The 26,295-nt window shown below is 51.5% G+C and overlaps 1 protein-coding gene across 1 annotated transcript in view; it reads left to right on the top strand.

The window, feature by feature from the left end:
• The window catches only part of megf11 (multiple EGF-like-domains 11), a 496,621-nt gene that overhangs the window by 403,223 nt on the left and 67,103 nt on the right, over positions 1-26,295 (top strand). Inside the window, exons 13-14 of the mRNA XM_065002744.1 lie at positions 15,031-15,177; positions 23,056-23,190. Of these exons, the coding sequence (XP_064858816.1) occupies positions 15,031-15,177; positions 23,056-23,190 (282 nt within the window). The remainder of the gene's footprint in view (positions 1-15,030; positions 15,178-23,055; positions 23,191-26,295) is intronic.

The raw sequence follows: 26,295 nt of genomic DNA, 5'->3' as shown, positions 1-26,295 counted from the left end.
CCAGTCTACACCAGTCTACACCAGGCTACAGCAGTCTACACCAGGTTACAACAGTCTACACCAGTCTACAGCAGCTACAGCAGTCTACACCAGTCTACACCAGGCTACAGCAGCTACACCAGATACACCAGTCTACAGCAGCAACACCAGTCTACAGCAGCTACACCAGTCTATACCAGGCTACACCAGGCTACAGCTGCTACACCAGTCTACACCAGTCAACACCAGTCTACAGCAGCAACACCAGTCTACAGCTGCAACACCAGTCTACACCAGTCAACACCAGTCTACAACTGGCTACACCAGTCTACACCAGTCTACACCAGCTACACCAGTCTACACCAGTCAACACCAGTCTACACCAGGCTACAGCAGTCTACACCAGGCTACAGCAGCTACACAACCTACACCAGGCGACAGCAGCTACACCAGTCTACACCAGGCTACAGCAGCTACACCAGGCTACAGCATCTAAACAAGTCTACACCAGGCTACACCAGGCTACAGCAGGCTACAGCAGCTACACCAGGCTACAGCAGTCTACACCAGGCTACAGCAGCTACACCAGCTACACCAGGCGACAGCAGCTACACCAGGCTACACCAGGCTACAGCAGCTACACCAGGCTACAGCAGCTACACCAGTGTACACCAGGCTACAGCAGCTACACCAGGCTACAGCAGCTACACCAGGCTACACCAGGCTACACCAGGCTACAGCAGGCTACACCAGGCTACACCAGCTATACCAGGCTACACCAGGCTACAGCAGCTACACCAGTCTATACCAGGCTACACCAGGCTACAGCTGCTACACCAGGCTACACCAGTCTACACCAGTCTACACCAGGCTACACCAGTCTACACCAGGCTACACCAGGCTACAGCAGGCTACACCAGGCTACACCAGGCTACAGCAGCTACACCAGGCTACACCAGGCTACAGCAGCTACACCAGCTACACCAGGCTACAGCAGCTACACCAGGCTACACCAGGCTACAGCAGCTACACCAGCTACACCAGGCTACAGCAGCTACACCAGGCTACAGCAGCTACACCAGCTACACCAGGCTACAGCAGCTACACCAGGCTACACCAGGCTACAGCAGCTACACCAGCTACACCAGGCTACAGCAGCTACACCAGGCTACACCAGGCTACAGCAGCTACACCAGCTACACCGGGCTACACCAGCTACACCAGGCTACACCAGGCTACAGCAGCTACACCAGGCTACACCAGCTACACCAGGCTACAGCAGTTACACCAGGCTACAGCAGCTACACCAGGCTACACCAGGCTACACCAGGCTACAGCAGCTACACCAGCTACACCAGGCTACAGCAGCTACAGCAGCTACACCAGGCTACAGCAGTTACACCAGCTACACCAGGCGACAGCAGCTACACCAGGCTACAGCAGGCTACACCAGGCTACACCAGGCTACAGCAGTTACACCAGGCTACACCAGGCTACAGCAGTTACACCAGCTACACCAGGCTACAGCAGCTACACCAGGCTACAGCTGCTACACCAGTCTACAGCAGCAACACCAGTCTACACCAGTCTACACCAGGCTACAGCAGTCTACACCAGGTTACAGCAGTCTACACCAGTCTACAGCAGCTACAGCAGGCTACACCAGTCTACACCAGGCTACAGCAGTCTACACCAGTCTACACCAGGCTACAGCAGCTACACCAGATACACCAGTCTACAGCAGCAACACCAGTCTACAGCAGCTACACCAGTCTATACCAGGCTACACCAGGCTACAGCTGCTACACCAGTCTACACCAGTCAACACCAGTCTACAGCAGCAACACCAGTCTACAGCTGCAACACCAGTCTACACCAGTCAACACCAGTCTACAACTGGCTACACCAGTCTACACCAGTCTACACCAGCTACACCAGTCTACACCAGTCAACACCAGTCTACACCAGGCTACAGCAGTCTACACCAGGCTACAGCAGCTACACCACCTACACCAGGCGACAGCAGCTACACCAGTCTACACCAGGCTACAGCAGCTACACCAGGCTACAGCATCTAAACAAGTCTACACCAGGCTACACCAGGCTACAGCAGGCTACAGCAGCTACACCAGGCTACAGCAGTCTACACCAGGCTACAGCAGCTACACCAGCTACACCAGGCGACAGCAGCTACACCAGGCTACACCAGGCTACAGCAGCTACACCAGGCTACAGCAGCTACACCAGTGTACACCAGGCTACAGCAGCTACACCAGGCTACAGCAGCTACACCAGGCCCTACCAGGCTACACCAGGCTACAGCAGGCTACACCAGGCTACACCAGTCTACACCAGGCTACACCAGTCTACACCAGCTATACCAGGCTACACCAGGCTACAGCAGCTACACCAGTCTATACCAGGCTACACCAGGCTACAGCTGCTACACCAGGCTACACCAGTCTACACCAGTCTACACCAGGCTACAGCAGCTACACCAGTCTATACCAGTCTACACCAGTCTACAGCTGCTACACCAGGCTACACCAGTCTACACCAGTCTACACCAGGCTACACCAGTCTACACCAGGCTACACCAGGCTACAGCAGGCTACACCAGGCTATACCAGGCTATACCAGGCTACACCAGGCTACAGCTGCTACACCAGGCTACACCAGGCTACAGCAGGCTACACCAGGCTACACCAGTCTACACCAGTCTACACCAGGCTACACCAGTCTACACCAGGCTACACCAGGCTACACCAGGCTATACCAGGCTACACCAGGCTACAGCTGCTACACCAGTCTACACCAGCTACACCAGATACACCAGTCTACAGCAGCAACACCAGTCTACACCAGTCTACACCAGGCTACAGCAGTCTACACCAGGTTACACCAGTCTACACCAGGCTACAGCAGTCTACACCAGTCTACAGCAGCTACAGCAGGCTACACCAGTCTACACCAGTCTACACCAGGCTACACCAGGCTACAGCAGTCTAGACCAGTCTACACCAGGCTACACCAGTCTACACCAGTCTACACCAGATACACCAGTCTACAGCAGCTACACCAGTCTATACCAGGCTACACCAGGCTACAGCTGCTACACCAGTCTACACCAGTCAACACCAGTCTACAGCAGCAGCACCAGTCTACAGCTGCAACACCAGTCTACACCAGTCAACACCAGTCTACAGCAGTCTACACCAGTCTACACCAGTCTACAGCAGCTACACCAGTCTACACCAGTCAACACCAGTCTACAACTGGCTACACCAGTCTACACCAGTCTACACCAGGCTACAGCAGTCTACACCAGGTTACAGCAGTCTACACCAGTCTACAGCAGCTACAGCAGGCTACACCAGTCTACACCAGGCTACAGCAGTCTACACCAGTCTACACCAGGCTACAGCAGCTACACCAGATACACCAGTCTACAGCAGCAACACCAGTCTACAGCAGCTACACCAGTCTATACCAGGCTACACCAGGCTACAGCAGCTACACCAGGCTATACCAGGCTTATACCAGGCTACACCAGTCTACACCAGTCTACACCAGGCTACACCAGTCTACACCAGGCTACACCAGGCTACAGAAGGCTACACCAGGCTACAGCAGCTACACCAGTCTATACCAGGCTACACCAGGCTACAGCTGCTACACCACGCTACACCAGGCTACAGCAGCTACACCAGGCTACACCAGGCTACAGCAGCTACACCAGCTACACCAGGCTACAGCAGCTACACCAGGCTACACCAGGCTACAGCAGCTACACCAGCTACACCAGGCTACAGCAGCTACACCAGGCTACAGCAGCTACACCAGCTACACCAGGCTACAGCAGCTACACCAGGCTACACCAGGCTACAGCAGCTACACCAGCTACACCAGGCTACAGCAGCTACACCAGGCTACACCAGGCTACAGCAGCTACACCAGCTACACCAGGCTACACCAGCTACACCAGGCTACACCAGGCTACAGCAGCTACACCAGGCTACACCAGCTACACCAGGCTACAGCAGTTACACCAGGCTACAGCAGCTACACCAGGCTACACCAGGCTACACCAGGCTACAGCAGCTACACCAGCTACACCAGGCTACAGCAGCTACAGCAGCTACACCAGGCTACAGCAGTTACACCAGCTACACCAGGCGACAGCAGCTACACCAGGCTACAGCAGGCTACACCAGGCTACACCAGGCTACACCAGGCTACAGCAGTTACACCAGGCTACACCAGGCTACAGCAGTTACACCAGCTACACCAGGCTACAGCAGCTACACCAGGCTACAGCTGCTACACCAGTCTACAGCAGCAACACCAGTCTACACCAGTCTACACCAGGCTACAGCAGTCTACACCAGGTTACAGCAGTCTACACCAGTCTACAGCAGCTACAGCAGGCTACACCAGTCTACACCAGGCTACAGCAGTCTACACCAGTCTACACCAGGCTACAGCAGCTACACCAGATACACCAGTCTACAGCAGCAACACCAGTCTACAGCAGCTACACCAGTCTATACCAGGCTACACCAGGCTACAGCAGTCTACACCAGGCTACAGCAGCTACACCACCTACACCAGGCGACAGCAGCTACACCAGTCTACACCAGGCTACAGCAGCTACACCAGGCTACAGCATCTAAACAAGTCTACACCAGGCTACACCAGGCTACAGCAGGCTACAGCAGCTACACCAGGCTACAGCAGTCTACACCAGGCTACAGCAGCTACACCAGCTACACCAGGCGACAGCAGCTACACCAGGCTACACCAGGCTACAGCAGCTACACCAGGCTACAGCAGCTACACCAGTGTACACCAGGCTACAGCAGCTACACCAGGCTACAGCAGCTACACCAGGCCCTACCAGGCTACACCAGGCTACAGCAGGCTACACCAGGCTACACCAGTCTACACCAGGCTACACCAGTCTACACCAGCTATACCAGGCTACACCAGGCTACAGCAGCTACACCAGTCTATACCAGGCTACACCAGGCTACAGCTGCTACACCAGGCTACACCAGTCTACACCAGTCTACACCAGGCTACAGCAGCTACACCAGTCTATACCAGTCTACACCAGTCTACAGCTGCTACACCAGGCTACACCAGTCTACACCAGTCTACACCAGGCTACACCAGTCTACACCAGGCTACACCAGGCTACAGCAGGCTACACCAGGCTATACCAGGCTATACCAGGCTACACCAGGCTACAGCTGCTACACCAGGCTACACCAGGCTACAGCAGGCTACACCAGGCTACACCAGTCTACACCAGTCTACACCAGGCTACACCAGTCTACACCAGGCTACACCAGGCTACACCAGGCTATACCAGGCTATACCAGGCTACACCAGGCTACAGCTGCTACACCAGTCTACACCAGCTACACCAGATACACCAGTCTACAGCAGCAACACCAGTCTACACCAGTCTACACCAGGCTACAGCAGTCTACACCAGGTTACACCAGTCTACACCAGGCTACAGCAGTCTACACCAGTCTACAGCAGCTACAGCAGGCCACACCAGTCTACACCAGTCTACACCAGCTATACCAGGCTACTCCAGTCTACACCAGGCTACAGCAGTCTACACCAGTCTACACCAGGTTACACCAGGCTACACCAGTCTACACCAGTCTACACCAGGCTACACCAGGCTACAGCAGTCTACACCAGTCTACACCAGGCTACACCAGTCTACACCAGTCTACACCAGATACACCAGTCTACAGCAGCTACACCAGTCTATACCAGGCTACACCAGGCTACAGCTGCTACACCAGTCTACACCAGTCAACACCAGTCTACAGCAGCAACACCAGTCTACAGCTGCAACACCAGTCTACACCAGTCAACACCAGTCTACAGCAGTCTACACCAGTCTACACCAGTCTACAGCAGCTACACCAGTCTACACCAGTCAACACCAGTCTACAACTGGCTACACCAGTCTACACCAGTCTACACCAGGCTACAGCAGTCTACACCAGGTTACAGCAGTCTACACCAGTCTACAGCAGCTACAGCAGGCTACACCAGTCTACACCAGGCTACAGCAGTCTACACCAGTCTACACCAGGCTACAGCAGCTACACCAGATACACCAGTCTACAGCAGCAACACCAGTCTACAGCAGCTACACCAGTCTATACCAGGCTACATTTACATTACATTTACATTTACACCAGGCTATACCAGGCTTATACCAGGCTACACCAGTCTACACCAGTCTACACCAGGCTACACCAGTCTACACCAGGCTACACCAGGCTACAGCAGGCTACACCAGGCTACAGCAGCTACACCAGTCTATACCAGGCTACACCAGGCTACAGCTGCTACACCAGGCTACACCAGGCTACAGCAGGCTACACCAGTCTACACCAGTCTACACCAGTCTACACCAGGCTACACCAGTCTACACCAGTCTACACCAGGCTACACCAGTCTACACCAGGCTACACCAGGCTACAGCAGGCTACACCAGTCTACACCAGTCTACACCAGGCTACACCAGTCTACACCAGGCTACACCAGGCTACAGCAGGCTACACCAGGCTATACCAGGCTATACCAGGCTACACCAGGCTACAGCTGCTACACCAGGCTACACCAGGCTACAGCAGGCTACACCAGTCTACACCAGTCTACACCAGTCTACACCAGGCTACACCAGTCTACACCAGGATACACCAGTCTACAGCTGCTACACCAGGCTACACCAGGCTACAGCAGGCTACACCAGGCTACACCAGTCTACACCAGTCTACACCAGTCTACACCAGGCTACAGCAGCTACACCAGTCTACACCAGTCTACACCAGGCTACAGCAGTCTACACCAGTCTACACCAGTCTACACCAGGCTACACCAGGCTACAGCAGCTACACCAGGCTATACCAGGCTTATACCAGGCTACACCAGTCTACACCAGTCTACACCAGGCTACACCAGTCTACACCAGGCTACACCAGGCTACAGCAGGCTACACCAGGCTATACCAGGCTATACCAGGCTACACCAGGCTACAGCTGCTACACCAGGCTACACCAGGCTACAGCAGGCTACACCAGGCTACACCAGTCTACACCAGTCTACACCAGGCTACACCAGTCTACACCAGGCTACACCAGGCTACACCAGGCTATACCAGGCTATACCAGGCTACACCAGGCTACAGCTGCTACACCAGTCTACACCAGCTACACCAGATACACCAGTCTACAGCAGCAACACCAGTCTACACCAGTCTACACCAGGCTACACCAGGCTACAGCAGGCTACACCAGTCTACACCAGTCTACACCAGTCTACACCAGGCTACACCAGTCTACACCAGTCTACACCAGGCTACACCAGGCTACACCAGGCTACAGCAGCTACACCAGTCTACACCAGGCTACACCAGGCTACAGCAGTCTACACCAGTCTACACCAGGCTACACCAGGCTACACCAGGCTACAGCAGCTACACCAGGCTATACCAGGCTATACCAGGCTACACCAGACTACAGCTGCTACACCAGGCTACACCAGGCTACAGCTGCTATACCAGGCTACAGCAGGCTACACCAGGCTACACCAGGCTACAGCTGCTACACCAGTCTACACCAGGCTACACCAGGCTACACCAGTCTACACCAGGCTACACCCGGCTACACCAGGCTATACCAGGCTATACCAGGCTACACCAGGCTACAGCTGCTACACCAGTCTACACCAGCTACACCAGATACACCAGTCTACAGCAGCAACACCAGTCTACACCAGTCTACACCAGGCTACACCAGGCTACAGCAGGCTACACCAGTCTACACCAGTCTACACCAGTCTACACCAGGCTACACCAGTCTACACCAGTCTACAGCAGGCTACACCAGGCTACACCAGGCTACAGCTGCTACACCAGTCTACACCAGGCTACACCAGGCTACAGCAGTCTACACCAGTCTACACCAGGCTACACCAGGCTACACCAGGCTACAGCAGCTACACCAGGCTATACCAGGCTATACCAGGCTACACCAGACTACAGCTGCTACACCAGGCTACACCAGGCTACAGCTGCTATACCAGGCTACAGCAGGCTACACCAGGCTACACCAGGCTACAGCTGCTACACCAGTCTACACCAGGCTACAGCCGCAACACCAGTCAACTCTGGTGGAGTTTTCACATTATAACCCCGCCATTGGAACGGCGTAACCTTGTGATAAAATAGCACAGCTGGAATAGGAAAATAAATCATTCATTTGTAGATGAATTTGCATGTGTCTGTGTGTGTCTGTGTGTGTGTGTGTGTGTGTGTGTGTGTGTGTGTGTGTGTGTGTGTGTGTGTGTGTGTGTGTGTGTGTGTGTGTGTGTGTGTGTGTGTGTTGCTCAGCTCTAATTGGGCGGTGGGACCTCTCCCCCTCCTCTGAAGAGACTTGACACTCTCCCTCTCCTCTCCCCCTCCTCTCCCTCTCCTCTCCCTCTCCTCTCCCCTCCTCTCCCTCTCATCTCCCTCTCCTCTGAAGAGACTTGACACTCTCCCTCTCCTCTCCCTCTCCTCTCCCCCTCCTCTCCCTCTCCTCTCCCTCTCCTCTCCCCCTCCTCTCCCTCTCATCTCCCTCTCCTCTCCCCCTCCTCTGGAGAGACTTGACACTCTCCCTCTCCTCTCCCCTCCTCTCCCTCTCATCTCCCTCTCCTCTCCCCCTCCTCTGAAGAGACTTGACACTCTCCCCCTCCTCTCCTCTCATCTCCCTCTGCTCTCCCTCTCCTCTCCCCCTCCTCTCCCCCTCATCTCCCCCTCCTCTCCCCCTCCTCTCCCTCGCCTCTCCCTCTCCTCTCCCCTCCTCTGAAGAGACTTGACACTCTCCCTCTCCTCTCCCCCTCCTCTGGAGAGACTTGACACTCTCCCCCTCCTCTCCCCCTCCTCTCCCTCTCCTCTCCCTCTCCTCTCCCCCTCCTCTCCCTCTCCTCTCCCCTCCTCTGGAGAGACTTGACACTCTCCCTCTCCTCTCCCCCTCCTCTCCCTCTCATCTCCCTCTCCTCTCCCCCTCCTCTGAAGAGACTTGACACTCTCCCCCTCCTCTCCCTCTCCTCTCCCCCTCCTCTCCCCTCATCTCCCCCTCCTCTCCCTCTCCTCCCCCTCCTCTCCCCTCCTATCCCTCGCCTCTCCCTCTCCTCTCCCCTCCTCTCCCTCTCCCTCTCCCCCTCCTCTCCCTCTCCTCTCCCCCTCCTCTCCCTCTCATCTCCCTCTCCTCTCCCCCTCCTCTCCCTCTCCTCTCCCCTCCTCTCCCTCTCATCTCCCTCTCCTCTCCCCCTCCTCTGCCTCTCATCTCCCTCTCATCTCCCTCTCCTCTCCCCTCCTCTCATCTCCTTCTCCTCTCCCTCTCATCTCCTTCTCCCTCCTCTCCCTCTCATCTCCCTCTCCTCTCCCCCTCCTCTCCCTCTCATCTCCCTCTCCTCTCCCCCTCCTCTCCCCCTCCTCTCCCTCTCCTCTCCCCGCCTCTCCCTCGCCTCTCCCTCCCTCTCTCCCTCCTCTCCCTCTCCTCTCCCTCTCCTCTCCCCTCCTCTCCCTCTCATCTCCCTCCCCTCACCCCCTCCTCTCCTCTCCTCTCCCTCTCCTCTCCCCCTCCTCTCCCTCTCATCTCCCTCTCCTCTCCCCCTCCTCTCCCTCTCATCTCCCTCTCATCTCCTCTCCCTCTCCCTCCTCTCATCTCCTCTCCTCTCCCCCTCCTCTCCCTCTCATCTCTCCTCTCCCTCTCATCTCCCTCTCCTCTCCCCCTCCTCTCTCTTTCCTCTCCCCTCCTCTCCTCCTCCTCTCCTCTCATCTCCCTCTCCTCTCCCCTCCTCTCCCTCTCATCTCCCCCTCCTCTCCCTCTCATCTCCCCTCCTCCCCCTCCTCTCCCTCGCCTCTCCTCTCCTCTCCCCTCCTCTCCCTCGCCTCTCCCTCTCCTCTCCCCTCCTCTCCCTCCTCTCCCCCTCCTCTCCCTCTCATCTCCCTCTCCTCTCCCCCTCCTCTCCCTCGCCTCTCCCTCTCCCCTCCCCCTCTCTCTTTCCTCTCCCTCTCCTCTCCCTCTCCCCCTCCTCTCCTCTCCTCTCCTCTCCCCTCCTCTCTCTCTCATCTCCCTCTCCTCTCCCCCTCCTCTCTCTTTCCTCTCCCTCTCCTCTCCCCCTCCTCTCCTGTCCTCTCCCCCTCCTCTCCTCCCTTGCCAGCCTGTCGAAGGGTCTGTGTTTGTGATCTGGCTCAAAGAGGTTCTCTCTGTATTTATTGGCTGACAGAAAGGCACCCTATTCCATTCATAGTCCCTAGGGGCCCTGGTCAGACACACTATTCCATTCATAGTCCCTAGGGGCCCTGGTCAGACACACTATTCCATTCATAGTCCCTAGGGGCCCTGGTCAGACACCCTATTCCATTCATAGTCCCTAGGGGCCCTGGTCAGACACCCTATTCCCTCCATGGGCCCTGGTCAGACACCCTATTCCATTCATAGTCTCTAGGGGCCCTGGTCAGACACCCTATTCCCTCCATGGGCCCTTGTCAGACACCCTATTCCATTCATAGTCCCTAGGGGCCCTGGTCAGACACCCTATTCCATTCATAGTCCCTAGGGGCCCTGGTCAGACACCCTATTCCATTCATAGTCCCTAGGGGCCCTGGTCAGATACCCTATTCTCTCCATAGTCCCTAGGGGCCCTGGTCAGACACCCTATTCCATTCATAGTCCCTAGGGGCCCTGATCAGACACCCTATTCCATTCATAGTCCCTAGGGGCCCTGATCAGACACCCTATTCCATTCATAGTCCCTAGGGGCCCTGGTCAGACACCCTATTCCATTCATAGTCCCTAGGGGCCCTGGTCAGAAACCCTATTCCATTCATAGTCCCTAGGGGCCCTGATCAGACACCTTATTCCATTCATAGTCCCTAGGGGCCCTGGTCAGACACCCTATTCTCTCCATAGTCCCTAGGGGCCCTGGTCAGACACCCTATTCCATTCATAGTCCCTAGGGGCCCTGATCAGACACCCTATTCCATTCATAGTCCCTAGGGGCCCTGATCAGACACCCTATTCCATTCATAGTCCCTAGGGGCCCTGGTCAGACACCCTATTCCATTCATAGTCCCTAGGGGCCCTGGTCAGAAACCCTATTCCATTCATAGTCCCTAGGGGCCCTGGTCAGACACCCTATTCCATTCATAGTCCCTAGGGGCCCTGATCAGACACCCTATTCCATTCATAGTCCCTAGGGGCCCTGGTCAAAAGCAGTGCACTATAAAGGGAATATGGTTTAATTTGAGATGCATGTTTTATTCTACCGGGGTCTTAGTAGAAAGAACAGAACCTCAAACAGCCTCTGAATCAAGCCTCACTTTGAAGATCAGTCTGCATGTTCCTGACTAACTTCCTCCCCCCTGCTCACCCTCCTGTCCTCACACCTCCTTCCCATCCCCCCTCCGCCCACCTTCCCTTAGCCCTCTGACTCTCCAACAAAGGACTGTTTCTGACTAACTCACCTCTCCTGCACCACCACCTCTCCTCGCCCTTCTGCCTCCCCCTCAAAGGGACCCAGGTACTATATACTGTGTGAGGATCGTCCCCGGAGATTAGCTGTTCTTTAATTCAAAGTATTCTTCTTAATGGTCACAGAGCCCAGCTGCTCTCTGTGTCTCTGAGGCTCTCTTCTCTGTCAAAGTACATCTCAAATGAGCTGTCTCTCTGGAACAGAGGGAGAGGCTGCATGAGCTTGAAAGGGTGATTTGTGGGTGTCTGTAGGGATGGGCATTTGATATTTTTCCACTGTTCAAGTACCCTCATGATTTTTTTTTTTTTTGGGGGGGTGAGTACTCGTGAACTCCAACGGGGGGGGGGGGGGGGACTATTTTTAGAACACAAGGACCTCACTGGATACAGTGTTTCTGCTTTGCTGCTCTCTGTAGGATCGTCTCGCACCGAGGGTCAGAGGGATAGAAGGGTTCCTGTATTCATCTTCACGTGTGCCTTGCCCTGATCTCTATGTACACTACCAGTCAAACGTTTGGACACACCTACTCAGTCAAGGGCTTTTTTCTTTATTTTTTACTATTTTCTACATCGTATAGAATAATAGTGAAGACATCAACACTATGAAATAACATTGTAAAAGCTGTCATCAAGGCAAAGCTTTGGTGGCTACTTTGAAGAATCTCAAATATTAAATATATTTTGATTTGTTTAACCCTTTTATTTGGTTTCTGCATGATTCCATATGTGTTATTTCATTGTTTTTATGTCTTCACTATTATTCTACAATATAGAAAATAGTTTAAAAAATGAAGAAAAACTCTTGAATGAGTAGGTGTGTCCAAACTTTTGACTGGTACTGTATTTTGAATGGTTGTTTGCTGGTTTCTACTGTGGTATTTTATTAGCACAACTCCATAGCCATACTCCCTACTCCCTAGCACTACTCCCTAGCCATACTCCCTACTCCCTAGCCCTACTCCCTAGCCCTACTCTCTACTCCCTAGCCCTACTCCCTACTTTCCACTCCCTAGCCATACTCTCTATTCCCTACTCCCTAGCACTACTCCATAGCCATACTCCCTACTCCCTAGCACTACTCCCTAGCCATACTCCCTACTCCCTAGCCCTACTCCCTAGCCCTACTCTCTACTCCCTAGCCCTACTCTCTACTCCCTAGCCCTACTCTCTACTCCCTAGCCCTACTCTCTACTCCCTAGCCCTACTCTCTACTCCCTAGCCCTACTCTCCACTCCCTAGCCCTACTCCCTAGCCCTACTCTCTACTCCCTAGCCCTACTCCCTAGCCCTACTCTCTACTCCCTAGCCCTACTCTCCACTCCCTAGCCCTACTCTCTACTCCCTAGCCCTACTCTCCACTCCCTAGCCCTACTCTCTACTCCCTAGCCCTACTCTCTACTCCCTAGCCCTACTCCCTACTCTCCACTCCCTAGCCCTACTCTCCACTCCCTAGCCCTACTCTCTACTCCCTAGCCCTACTCTCTACTCCCTAGCCCTACTCTCTACTCCCTAGCCCTACTCTCCACTCCCTAGCCCTACTCTCTACTCCCTAGCCCTACTCTCTACTCCCTAGCCCTACTCTCCACTCCCTAGCCCTACTCCCTAGCCCTACTCCCTAGCCCTACTCCCTAGCCCTACTCCCTAGCCCTACTCTCTACTCCCTAGCCCTACTCTCCACTCCCTAGCCCTACTCCCTAGCCCTACTCTCTACTCCCTAGCCCTACTCCCTAGCCCTACTCTCTACTCCCTAGCCCTACTCCCTAGCCCTACTCTCTACTCCCTAGCCCTACTCTCTACTCCCTAGCCCTACTCCCTAGCCCTACTCTCTACTCCCTAGCCCTACTCTCTACTCCCTAGCCCTACTCTCTACTCCCTAGCCCTACTCTCCACTCCCTAGCCCTACTCTCTACTCCCTAGCCCTACTCTCTACTCCCTAGCCCTACTCTCTACTCCCTAGCCCTACTCCCTACTCCCTAGCCCTACTCCCTAGCCCTACTCCCTAGCCCTACTCTCCACTCCCTAGCCCTACTCTCTACTCCCTAGCACTACTCTCCACTCCCTAGCACTACTCTCTACTCCCTAGCACTACTCCATAGCCATACTCCCTACTCCCTAGCCCTACTCCCTAGCCCTACTCTCTACTCCCTAGCCCTACTCCCTACTTTCCACTCCCTAGCCATACTCTCTATTCCCTACTCCCTAGCACTACTCCCTAGCCATACTCCCTACTCCCTAGCCCTACTCCCTACTCTCCACTACCTAGCCCTACTCTCTATTCCCTGGCCCTACTCTCTACTCCCTAGCCCTACTCACTACTCTCCACTCCCTAGCCCTACTCTCTACTCCCTAGCCCTACTCCCTACTCTCCACTCCCTAGCCCTACTCTCTACTCCCTAGCCCTACTCCCTACTCTCCACTCCCTAGCCCTAATCTCTACTCCCTAGCCCTACTCCCCACCCTCTACTCCCTAGCCCTACTCCCTACTCTCCACTCCCTAGCTCTACTCTCCACTCCCTAGCCCTACTCTCTACTCCCTAACCCTATTCCCTACTCTCCACTCCCTAGCCCTACTCTCTATTCCCTAGCCCTACTCTCTACTCCCTAGCCCTACTCACTACTCTCCACTCCCTAGCCCTACTCTCTACTCCCTAGCCCTACTCACTACTCTCCACTCCCTAGCCCTACTCTCTACTCCCTACTCCCTAGCCCTACTCACTACTCTCCACTCCCTAGCCCTACTCTCTACTCCCTAGCCCTACTACCTACTCCCTAGCCCTACTCCCTACTCTCCACTGCCTAGCCCTACTCTCTACTCCCTAGCCCTACTCCCTACTCTCCACTCCCTAGCCCTACTCTCCACTCCCTAGCCCTACTCTCTACTCCCTAGCCCTACTCTCTACTCCCTAGCCCTACTCTCTACTCCCTAGCCCTACTCCCTACTCCCTAGCCCTACTCCCTAGCCCTACTCTCTACTCCCTAGCCCTACTCCCTACTCTCCACTCCCTAGCCCTACTCTCTACTCCCTAGCCCTACTCCCTACTCCCTACTCCTCAGCCCTACTCCCTAGCCCTACTCCCTACGCCCTACTCCTCAGCCCTACTCCCTACGCCCTACTCCCTACTCCTCAGCCCTACTCCCTACTCCCTAGCCCTACTCCCTACTCCCTAGCCCTACTCCCTACTCCCCAGCCCTACTCCCTATTCCTCAGCCCTACTCCCTAGCCCTACTCCCTACTCCCTACTCCCTAGCCCTACTCCCTAGCCCTACTCCCTACTCCCCAGCCCTACTCCCTAGCCCTACTCCCTACTCCCCAGCCCTACTCCCTAGCCCTACTCCCTACTCCCCAGCCCTACTCCCTACTCCCCAGCCCTACTCCCTACTCCCCAGCCCTACTCCCTACTCCCCAGCCCTACAGGTATCCACTGTGTCAGTGTGCGTCCTCGGGGGTTCTGATTGTGTGTGGTTGTGTGTGTGTGTGTGTGTGTGTCTGTCTACAGGTATCCGGTGTGACAGTGTGTGTCCTCAGGGGTTGTGGGGTCCAAACTGCTCCGTCACCTGCTCCTGTCAGAATAGAGGATCCTGCTCACCTGAGGACGGTACCTGTGTCTGTTCCCCGGGTTACAGAGGGACCTCCTGCAAGAGAGGTATGTACCCTGACCTCTAACCTTAACTAGCACCTGTGGCTTAATGGTTGTTTCTCATTGAGTATTATTACTTGTCCTGTTATTTTACGTTATTTTATACGCATGTGATGGTTGTTGATCATTGCTAGACAGCCATTTTCAGGTCTTGCCATAGATTTTCAAGGTGATTTAAGTCAAAAGTGTAACTAATCAACTCAGGAACATTCAATGTCATCTTGGTTTTAGGTTATTGTCCTGCTGAAAGATGAATTCATCTCCCATTTTCTGGTGGAAAGCAGACTGAACTAGGTTTTCCTCTAGGATTTTGCTTGTGCTTAGTTCTGTCTAATTTATTTTTATAACAATATAAACTCATTAGTCCTTGCCGATGACACGCATACCCATAACATGATGCAGCCACCACCGTGCTTGAAAAATATGGAGAGTGGCACTGAGTAATGTGTTGTTGGATTTGCTCTAAATATTACACTTTGTATTTAGGACATAAAGTTAATTTGCCACGTTTGTTACGGTTTTAACTGTAACTGGGTGTGAATACGTTCTGAAGTAACTGGGTGTGAATACGTTCTGAAGTAACTGGGTGTGAGTACTCTCTGAAGTAACTGGGTGTGAGTACTCTCTGAAGTAACTGGGTGTGAATACTCTCTGAAGTAACTGGGTGTGAGTACTCTCTGAAGAAACTGGGTGTGAGTACTCTCTGAAGTAACTGGGTGTGAGTACTCTTTGAAGTAACTGGGTGTGAATACTCTCTGAAGTAACTGGGTGTGAGTACTCTCTGAAGTAACTGGGTGTGAGTACTCTCTGAAGTAACTGGGTGTGAGTACTCTCTGAAGTAACTGGGTGTGAGTACTCTCTGAAGTAACTGGGTGAGTACTCTCTGAAGTAACTGGGTGTGAGTACTCTGAAGTAACTGGGTGTGAAGTAACTGGGTGTGAGTACTCTCTGAAGTAACTGGGTGTGAATAGTCTCTGAAGTAACTGGGTGTGAATACGCTCTGAAGTAACTGGGTGTGAGTACTCTCTGAAGTAACTGGGTGTGAGTACTCTCTGAAGTAACTGGGTGTGAGTACTCTTTGAAGTAACTGGGTGTGAATACTCTCTGAAGTAACTGGGTGTGAGTACTCTCTGAAGTAACTGGGTGTGAGTACTCTCTGAAGTAACTGGGTGTGAATAGTCTCTGAAGTAACTGGGTGTGAATACGCTCTGAAGTAACTGGGTGTGAGTACTCTCTCTGAAGTAACTGGGTGTGAGTACTCTCTGAAGTAACTGGGTGTGAGTACTCTCTGAAGTAACTGGGTGTGAGTACTCTCTGAAGTAACTGGGTGTGAGTACTCTCTGAAGTAACTGGGTGTGAATACTCTCTGAAGTAACTGGGTGTGAGTACTCTCTGAAGTAACTGGGTGTGAGTACGCTCTGAAGTAACTGGGTGTGAATACTCTCTGAAGTAACTGGGTGTGAATACTCTCTGAAGTAACTGGGTGTGAATACTCTCTGAAGTAACTGGGTGTGAGTACTCTGAAGTAACTGGGTGTGAGTACTCTTTGAAGTAACTGGGTGTGAATACTCTCTGAAGTAACTGGGTGTGAGTACTCTCTGAAGTAACTGGGTGTGAGTACTCTCTGAAGTAACTGGGTGTGAATACTCTCTGAAGTAACTGGGTGTGAATACGCTCTGAAGTAACTGGGTGTGAGTACTCTCTGAAGTAACTGGGTGTGAGTACTCTCTGAAGTAACTGGGTGTGAATACTCTCTGAAGTAACTGGGTGTGAATACTCTCTGAAGTAACTGGGTGTGAGTACTCTCTGAAGTAACTGGGTGTGAGTACTCTCTGAAGTAACTGGGTGTGAATATGATCTGAAGTAACTGGGTGTGAATACTCTCTGAAGTAACTGGGTGTGAGTACTCTCTGAAGTAACTGGGTGTGAATACTCTCTGAAGTAACTGGGTGTGAATACGCTCTGAAGTAACTGGGTGTGAGTACTCTCTGAAGTAACTGGGTGTGAGTACTCTCTGAAGTAACTGGGTGTGAGTACTCTCTGAAGTAACTGGGGTGAGTGAATAACTCTCTGAAGTAACTGGGTGTGAGTACTCTCTGAAGTAACTGGGTGTGAATACTCTCTGAAGTAACTGGGTGTGAGTACGCTCTGAAGTAACTGGGTGTGAATACTCTCTGAAGTAACTGGGTGTGAATACTCTCTGAAGTAACTGGGTGTGAATACTCTCTGAAGTAACTGGGTGTGAGTACTCTGAAGTAACTGGGTGTGAGTAACTGGGTGTTGAAGTAACTGGGTGTGAATACTCTCTGAAGTAACTGGGTGTGAGTACTCTCTGAAGTAACTGGGTGTGAGTACTCTCTGAAGTAACTGGGTGTGAATACTCTCTGAAGTAACTGGGTGTGAATACGCTCTGAAGTAACTGGGTGTGAGTACTCTCTGAAGTAACTGGGTGTGAGTACTCTCTGAAGTAACTGGGTGTGAATACTCTCTGAAGTAACTGGGTGTGAATACTCTCTGAAGTAACTGGGTGTGAGTACTCTCTGAAGTAACTGGGTGTGAGTACTCTCTGAAGTAACTGGGTGTGAATATGATCTGAAGTAACTGGGTGTGAATACTCTCTGAAGTAACTGGGTGTGAGTACTCTCTGAAGTAACTGGGTGTGAATACGCTCTGAAGTAACTGGGTGTGAGTACTCTCTGAAGTAACTGGGTGTGAGTACTCTCTGAAGTAACTGGGTGTGAGTACTCTCTGAAGTAACTGGGTGTGAATACTCTCTGAAGTAACTGGGTGTGAGTACTCTCTGAAGTAACTGGGTGTGAATACTCTCTGAAGTAACTGGGTGTGAGTACTCTCTGAAGTAACTGGGTGTGAGTACTCTCTGAAGTAACTGGGTGTGAGTACTCTCTGAAGTAACTGGGTGTAAATACTCTCTGAAGTAACTGGGTATGAGTACTCTCTGAAGTAACTGGGTGTGAGTACTCTCTGAAGTAACTGGGTTTGAATACTCTCTGAAGTAACTGGGTGTGAGTACTCTCTGAAGTAACTGGGTGTGAGTACTCTCTGAAGTAACTGGGTGTGAGTACTCTCTGAAGGCTCTGTAGGGAGCAGGGTGCCATATGGGACACAGACCCTTGTCTGATTGGCTGGAAGACTGCGCTATAATGCCCTGGCTCTCCCTCTGATTGGCTGGAAGACTGGGCTTTAATGCCCTGGCTCTCCCTCTGATTGGCTGGAAGACTGGGCTATAATGCCCTGGCTGTCCCTCTGAGTGGCTGGGGTCTGGGATCTTGGGGTCTGAGGGAGCTGGTCGCCTGAGGTTTCTCTTGTATCTCTGGTCTCTGCTGGGCTTCTCTGGCTCGGCCCTGAGTGGAGGTCTGACTCAAGTGATGAGTTCACTGATTAGAGGTGATCTTCACAGGGGCAAACCTGTAAACATCGGACAAAGTGGAATTTAACAGAGAGAGAGAAGGGGAGAGTTGGAGTGAAGTGTGTCCTCATGCCATGTGTCTGTCTGGGCCGTGATTAAAGTGGAATTTAACAGAGAGGGAGAGACACAGCCACACACAATGTAAAGGAGTGTGTGTCCACATGCCATGTGTGTGTTTAGAGATGATTAATCTCCCTCTCTCAGACCTGTTGGCTTCATTACTAAGAGACAAGGTGGACAGACACAACCTCTCAGACCTGTTGGCTTCATTACTAAGAGACAAGGTGGACAGACAATCTCTCAGACCTGTTGGCTTCATTACTAGGAGACAAGGTGGACAGACAACCTCTCAGACCTGTTGGCTTCATTACTAAGAGACAAGGTGGACAGACACAACCACTCAGACCTGTTGTCTTAATTACTAAGAGACAATGTGGACAGACACAACCACTCAGACCTGTTGTCTTAATTACTAAGAGACAAGGTGGACAGACACAACCACTCAGACCTGTTGTCTTAATTACTAAGAGACAATGTGGACAGACACAACCACTCAGACCTGTTGTCTTAATTACTAAGAGACAAGGTGGACAGACACAACCACTCAGACCTGTTGTCTTCATTACTAAGAGACAAGGTGGACAGACACAACCACTCAGACCTGTTGTCTTCATTATTAGGAGACAAGGTGGACAGACACAACCACTCAGACATGTTGTCTTCATTACTAGGAGACAAGGTGGACAGACAACCTCTCAGACCTGTTGTCTTCATTACTAAGAGACAAGGTGGACAGACAACCTCTCAGACCTGTTGTCTTAATTACTAAGAGACAAGGTGGACAGACACAACCTCTCAGACCTGTTGTCTTAATTACTAAGAGACAAGGTGGAAAGACACAACCTCTCAGACCTGTTGTCTTCATTACTAAGAGACAAGGTGGACAGACACAACCTCTCAGACCTGTTGTCTTCATTCCTAAGAGACAAGGTGGACAGACACAACCACTCAGACCTGTTGTCTTCATTACTAAGAGACAAGGTGGACAGACAACCTCTCAGACCTGTTGTCTTCATTACTAAGAGACAAGGTGGACAGACAACCTCTCAGACCTGTTGTCTTCATAACTAAGAGACAATGTGGACAGACACAAACACTCAGACCTGTTGTCTTCATTACTAAGAGACAAGGTGGACAGACACAACCACTCAGACCTGTTGTCTTCATTACTAAGAGACAAGGTGGACAGACAACCTCTCAGACCTGTTGTCTTCATTACTAAGAGACAATGTGGACAGACACAAACACTCAGACCTGTTGTCTTCATTACTAAGAGACAAGGTGGACAGACACAACCTCTCAGACCTGTTGTCTTCATTACTAAGAGACAAGGTGGACAGACACAACCACTCAGACCTGTTGTCTTCATTACTAAGAGACAAGGTGGACAGACACAACCACTCAGACCTGTTGTCTTAATTACTAAGAGACAAGGTGGACAGACAACCACTCAGACCTGTTTTCTTCATTACTAAGAGACAAGGTGGACAGACACAACCACTCAGACCTGTTGTCTTAATTACTAAGAGACAATGTGGACAGACACAACCACTCAGACCTGTTGTCTTCATTACTAAGAGACAATGTGGACAGACACAACCTCTCAGACCTGTTGTCTTAATTACTAGGAGACAAGGTGGACAGACAACCACTCAGACCTGTTGTCTTCATTACTAAGAGACAATGTGGACAGACACAACCACTCAGACCTGTTGTCTTAATTACTAAGAGACAAGGTGGACAGACACAACCTCTCAGACCTGTTGTCTTCATTACTAAGAGACAATGTGGACAGACACAAACACTCAGACCTGTTGTCTTCATTACTAAGAGACAATGTGGACAGACAACCACTCAGACCTGTTGTCTTCATTACTAAGAGACAAGGTGGACAGACACAACCACTCAGACCTGTTGTCTTCATTACTAAGAGACAAGGTGGACAGACACAACCTCTCAGACCTGTTGTCTTCATTACTAAGAGACAATGTGGACAGACACAACCTCTCAGACCTGTTGTCTTCATTACTAAGAGACAAGGTGGACAGACACAACCACTCAGACCTGTTGTCTTCATTACTAAGAGACAAGGTGGACAGACAACCACTCAGACCTGTTGTCTTCATTACTAAGAGACAATGTGGACAGACACAACCACTCAGACCTGTTGTCTTCATTACTAAGAGACAATGTGGACAGACACAACCTCTCAGACCTGTTGTCTTAATTACTAGGAGACAAGGTGGACAGACAACCACTCAGACCTGTTGTCTTCATTACTAAGAGACAATGTGGACAGACACAACCACTCAGACCTGTTGTCTTAATTACTAAGAGACAAGGTGGACAGACAGAACCTCTCAGACCTGTTGTCTTAATTACTAGGAGACAAGGTGGACAGACAACCACTCAGACCTGTTGTCTTCATTACTAAGAGACAATGTGGACAGACACAACCTCTCAGACCTGTTGTCTTCTTTACTAAGAGACAATGTGGACAGACACAACCTCTCAGACCTGTTGTCTTAATTACTAGAAGACAAGGTGGACAGACAACCACTCAGACCTGTTGTCTTCATTACTAAGAGACAATGTGGACAGACACAACCACTCAGACCTGTTGTCTTAATTACTAAGAGACAAGGTGGACAGACACAACCTCTCAGACCTGTTGTCTTCATTGCTAAGAGACAATGTGGACAGACACAACCTCTCAGACCTGTTGTCTTCATTACTAAGAGACAATGTGGACAGACACAAACACTCAGACCTGTTGTCTTCATTACTAAGAGACAATGTGGACAGACAACCACTCAGACCTGTTGTCTTCATTACTAAGAGACAATGTGGACAGACACAAACACTCAGACCTGTTGTCTTCATTACTAAGAGACAATGTGGACAGACAACCACTCAGACCTGTTGTCTTCATTACTAAGAGACAAGGTGGACAGACACAACCACTCAGACCTGTTGTCTTCATTACTAAGAGACAATGTGGACAGACAACCACTCAGACCTGTTGTCTTCATTACTAAGAGACAATGTGGACAGACACAAACACTCAGACCTGTTGTCTTCATTACTAAGAGACAATGTGGACAGACAACCACTCAGACCTGTTGTCTTCATTACTAAGAGACAAGGTGGACAGACACAACCACTCAGACCTGTTGTCTTCATTACTAAGAGACAAGGTGGACAGACAACCACTCAGACCTGTTGTCTTCATTACTAAGAGACAATGTGGACAGACACAACCACTCAGACCTGTTGTCTTCATTACTAAGAGACAATGTGGACAGACACAACCACTCAGACCTGTTGTCTTCATTACTAAGAGACAAGGTGGACAGACACAACCTCTAAGGCTATTTAACTAAAAGAGGTTTTAAATGAAGAACAATGACGATAGCGTGAGAGGTGGAGACAGGATGGACAAACAGACTACAGACTGAGTAGCAAGCCAGTTATTTTGTTCTCTGATATCTTTGCAGTGGATTGCAGTGTTATTGAATATAGTGGATAGTATTTAGTTAAACGTACTGTGTTTAGAACATTAGAATGGATGGCGGGGCCAGTTCAATGATTCCGCGGTGTCTTGTTAGATATATCAGATGCGTTGGTCTTGCCTTTACCACACCAGAAAAGTAAACTGTGAAACAACATTTTATTGATCTTGTACTTTTGACAGTCATGTTTTAAAAAGGAAAATATCTCTTATTCCTATTTGTTATGCTGCTTTCACACATTAATACAATAGAATAAATATCTCTTATTCCTATTTGTTATGCTGCTTTCACACATTAATACAATAGAATAAATTGGTCTTTCATGACTGATTAGTCATTCTGTTTCAAACAATATGAAGGACTGGAATGATTAGAGTTTTATTTGTGTCCCTCTTCCTCTCTTTCTCTTCCTGCTCATCTCTTCTCGTCATCTCTTCCTCCTCATCTCTTCTCGTCATCTCTTCTTCCTCATGTCTTTTTCCTCATCTCTTCTTCCTCATCTCTTCCTCTTCATCTCTTCTCCTCATCTCTTCTCCTCATCTCCTCTACTTCATCTTTTCATCTTCATCTCTTTCCCTCATCTCTTCTCATCATCTATTCCTCCTCATCTCTTCTCCTCTTCTCCTCCCCTCCTCTCCTCCCTCCCCTCCTCCTCCTCTCTCTCCTCTTCCTCTCCTCTTCCTTCTCATCACTTCTTCCTCATCTCTTCTTCCTCATCTCTTCCTCTTCATCTCTTCTCCTCATCTCTTCATCTCTTCTCCTCATCTCTTCCTCTTCATCTCTTCTCCTCATCTCTTCATCTCTTCTCATCTCTTCTACTTCATCTTTTCTCCTCCTCTCTCTCCTCTTCCTCTCCTCTATCTCCTCTGTCTCTCCTTTCCTTAGTCTGTTCTCCTGGGTTCTATGGGCACCGCTGTAGCCAGTCATGTCCACAGTGTGTCCACAGCTCTGGATCGTGCCATCATGTGACTGGTCACTGTGACTGTCTGTCCGGCTTCTATGGCTCCCTGTGCAACCAAGGCAAGTAGCCCTCCTCTCCCCCTGTCCCTTCTCTCTGTAACCAAGGCAAGTAGCCCTCCTCTCCTCCTGTCCCTTCTCTCTGCAACCAAGGCAAGTATCCCTCCTCTCCTCCTGTCCCTTCTCTCTGTAACCAAGGCAAGTAGCCCTCCTCTCCTCCTGTCCCTTCTCTCTGCAACCAAGGCAAGTAGTCCTCCTCTCCTCCTGTCCCTTCTCTCTGCAACCAAGGCAAGTAGTCCTACTCTCCTCCTGTCCCTTCTCTCTGCAACCAAGGCAAGTAGTCCTCCTCTCTTCCTGTCCCTCCTTCTTCCTCCTTCTCTCTCTCTCCTTCTCTCTCACTCCCTCTCTCCCTCTCTCCCTCCCTCCTTCCAGTCTCTAACCTAGTTACAGTGATGTCTCTGTGAGGCAGGGAAAACTAAAAGAACGGAGAACGGTCTTTTCGGTCAGAACGGAGAACAGTCAGAACGGAGAACAGTCTCTTCAGTCAGAACGGAGAACAGTCTCTTCGCTCAGAACGGAGAACAGTCTCTTCGCTCAGAACGGAGAACAGTCTCTTCAGTCAGAACAGAGAACGGTCTCTTCGCCCAGAACGGAGAACGGTCTCTTCAGTCAGAACAGAGAACGGTCTGTTCACTCAGAAAGGAGAACAGTCTCTCCTGCCTCTCCCTGCCTCTCCCTGCCTCTCCCTGTCTCTCCCTGCCTCTTCCTGCCTCTCCCTGCCTCTCCCTGCCTCTCCCTGCCTCCTACCCTGCCTCTCCCGGTCTCTCCTGGTCTCTCCCTGCCTCCTACCCTGCCTCTCCCTTCCTCCTACCCTGCCTCTTACTACCCTGTCTCCTACCCTGCCTCTCCCTTCCTCCTACCCTGCCTCTTACTACCCTGTCTCCTACCCTGCATCTCCCTGCCTCTCCCTTTCTCTCCCTGCCTCTCCCTGCCTCTCCCTGCCTCTCCCTGCCTCTCCCTGCCTCCTACCCTGCCTCTCCCTGCCTCTCCCTGCCTCTCCCTGCCTCTCCCTGTCTCTCCCTGCCTCTTACTACCTCTCCCTGTCTCTCCCTGTCTCTCCCTGCCTCTCCCTGTCTCTCCCTGCCTCTCCTTGCTTCTCTCTGTCTCTCACTGTCTCTCCCTGCCTCCTACCCTGCCTCTTCCTACCTCTCCCTGTCTCCCTGCCTCCTATCCTGCCTCTCCCTGCCTCTTACTACCTCTCCCTGTCTCTCCTTGCCTCTCCCTGCCTCTCCCTGTCTCTCCCTGCCTCTCCTTGCCTCTCCCTGTCTCTCCATGTCTCTCCATGTCTCTCCCTGCCTCTCCCTGCCTCTCCTTGCCTCTCCCTGTCTCTCCCTGTCTCTCCATGTCTCTCCCTGCCTCTCCCTGCCTCTCTCTGTCTCTCCCTGCCTCTCTCTGTCTCTCCCTGCCTTTCCCTGCCTCTTACTACCTCTCCCTGTCTCTCCCTGCCTCTCCCTGTCTCTCCCTGTCTCTCCCTGTCTCTCCCTGCCTCTCCCTGCCTCTTACTACCTCTCCCTGTCTCTCCCTGTCCCTCCCTGTCTCTCCCTGCCTCTCCCAGTCTCTCACCCTGCCTCTCCCTGCCTCTTACTACCTCTCCCTGTCTCTCCCTGTCTCTCCCTGCCTCTCCTTGCTTCTCACTGTCTCTCCCTGCCTCTCCCTACCTCTCCCTGTCTCTCCCTGCCTCTCCCTGTCTCTCCCTGCCTCTCCCCCTGCCTCTCTCCGCCTCTTACTACCTCTCCCTGTCTCTCCCTGCCTCTCCCCCTGCCTCTCTCTGCCTCTTACTACCTCTCCCTGTCTCTCCCTGCCTCTCCCCCTGCCTCTCTCTGCCTCTTACTACCTCTCCCTGTCTCTCCCTGTCTCTCCCTGTCTCTCCCTGCCTCTCCCCGTCTCTCACCCTGCCTCTCCCTGCCTCTTACTACCTCTCCCTGTCTCTCCTTGCCTCTCCCTGCCTCTCCCTGTCTCTCCCTGTCTCTCCCTGTCTCCCACTGTCTCTCCCTGCCTCTCCTTGCCTCTCCCTGTCTCTCCCTGTCTCTCCCTGTCTCTCCCTGTCTCTCACTGCCTCTCCCTGTCTCTCCCTTCAACTAAATGACATTATCAGTGTCTCTCTGACAAATAACCTTCAGTGAAAATCTAATCTGAATATTGCTGAGACATTCTCTTTTAGAGAGAGACTCAAAGAAAGCGACAGTATTAGCAGCCGTCCTCCGAACACAGTCAGCAGGAAACCTAGTGAGATTAGCATCCGTCCTCTCAACACAGTCAGCAGGAAACCTAGTGAGATTAGCATCCATCCTCTCAACACAGTCAACAGGAAACCTAGTGAGATTAGCATCCGTCCTCTCAACACAGTCAACAGGAAACCTAGTGAGATTAGCATCCGTCCTCTCAACACAGTCAACAGGAAACCGACAATCCAATGAGTTACTCTATCATTCTAATCCGATGAGTTCGTCACACCCTGATCTGTTTCACCTGTCCTTGTGATTGTCTCCACCCCCCTCCAGGCGTTGCCCATCTTTCCCCATTACCCCCTGGGTATTTATACCTGTGTTCTCTGTTTGTCTGTTGCCAGTTCGTTTTCTTCATTCATACCTACCAGCGTTTTCCCCTTTGCTCCTGTCCTGTCTAAGGTGCCAGTTTTCTAGTTTTGCCGGTTTTGACCTTTCTGCCTGCCCTGACCCTGAGCCTGTCTACCGTCCTGTACCTTCGACTGCCCGTGTTCGATTTAATAAAATGTTGTTACTTCAACATCTTCTGCACCTGGGTCTTACCTTCAAACAAGTTAGATTTACTCTATCCTGCTCCTCCAATATGTTACTGTTGTTTGAACAAACATTCTGCTTTAGGCCTGTTAAAAAGAGAACAAAGGATGACCTGATTTTTTACTTATTTTGGATTTACAAAAACACACTACAGTAGACTGGTATATAGACTGGTAACTACAGTAGACTGGTAACAACAGTAGACTGGTAACAACAGTAGACTGGTATATGGACTGGTAACTACAGTAGACTGGTAACTACAGTAGACTGGTAACTACAGTAGACTGGTATATGGACTGGTAACTACAGTAGACTGGTATACAGACTGATAACTACAGTAGACTGGTAA

This window comes from Oncorhynchus nerka, linkage group LG17, assembly GCF_034236695.1.
Source record: "Oncorhynchus nerka isolate Pitt River linkage group LG17, Oner_Uvic_2.0, whole genome shotgun sequence".
Taxonomy (NCBI): Eukaryota; Metazoa; Chordata; class Actinopteri; order Salmoniformes; family Salmonidae; genus Oncorhynchus; species Oncorhynchus nerka.
Note: the sequence above shows the minus strand (reverse complement) of the source record. Positions and strands in the feature narration are given on the sequence as shown.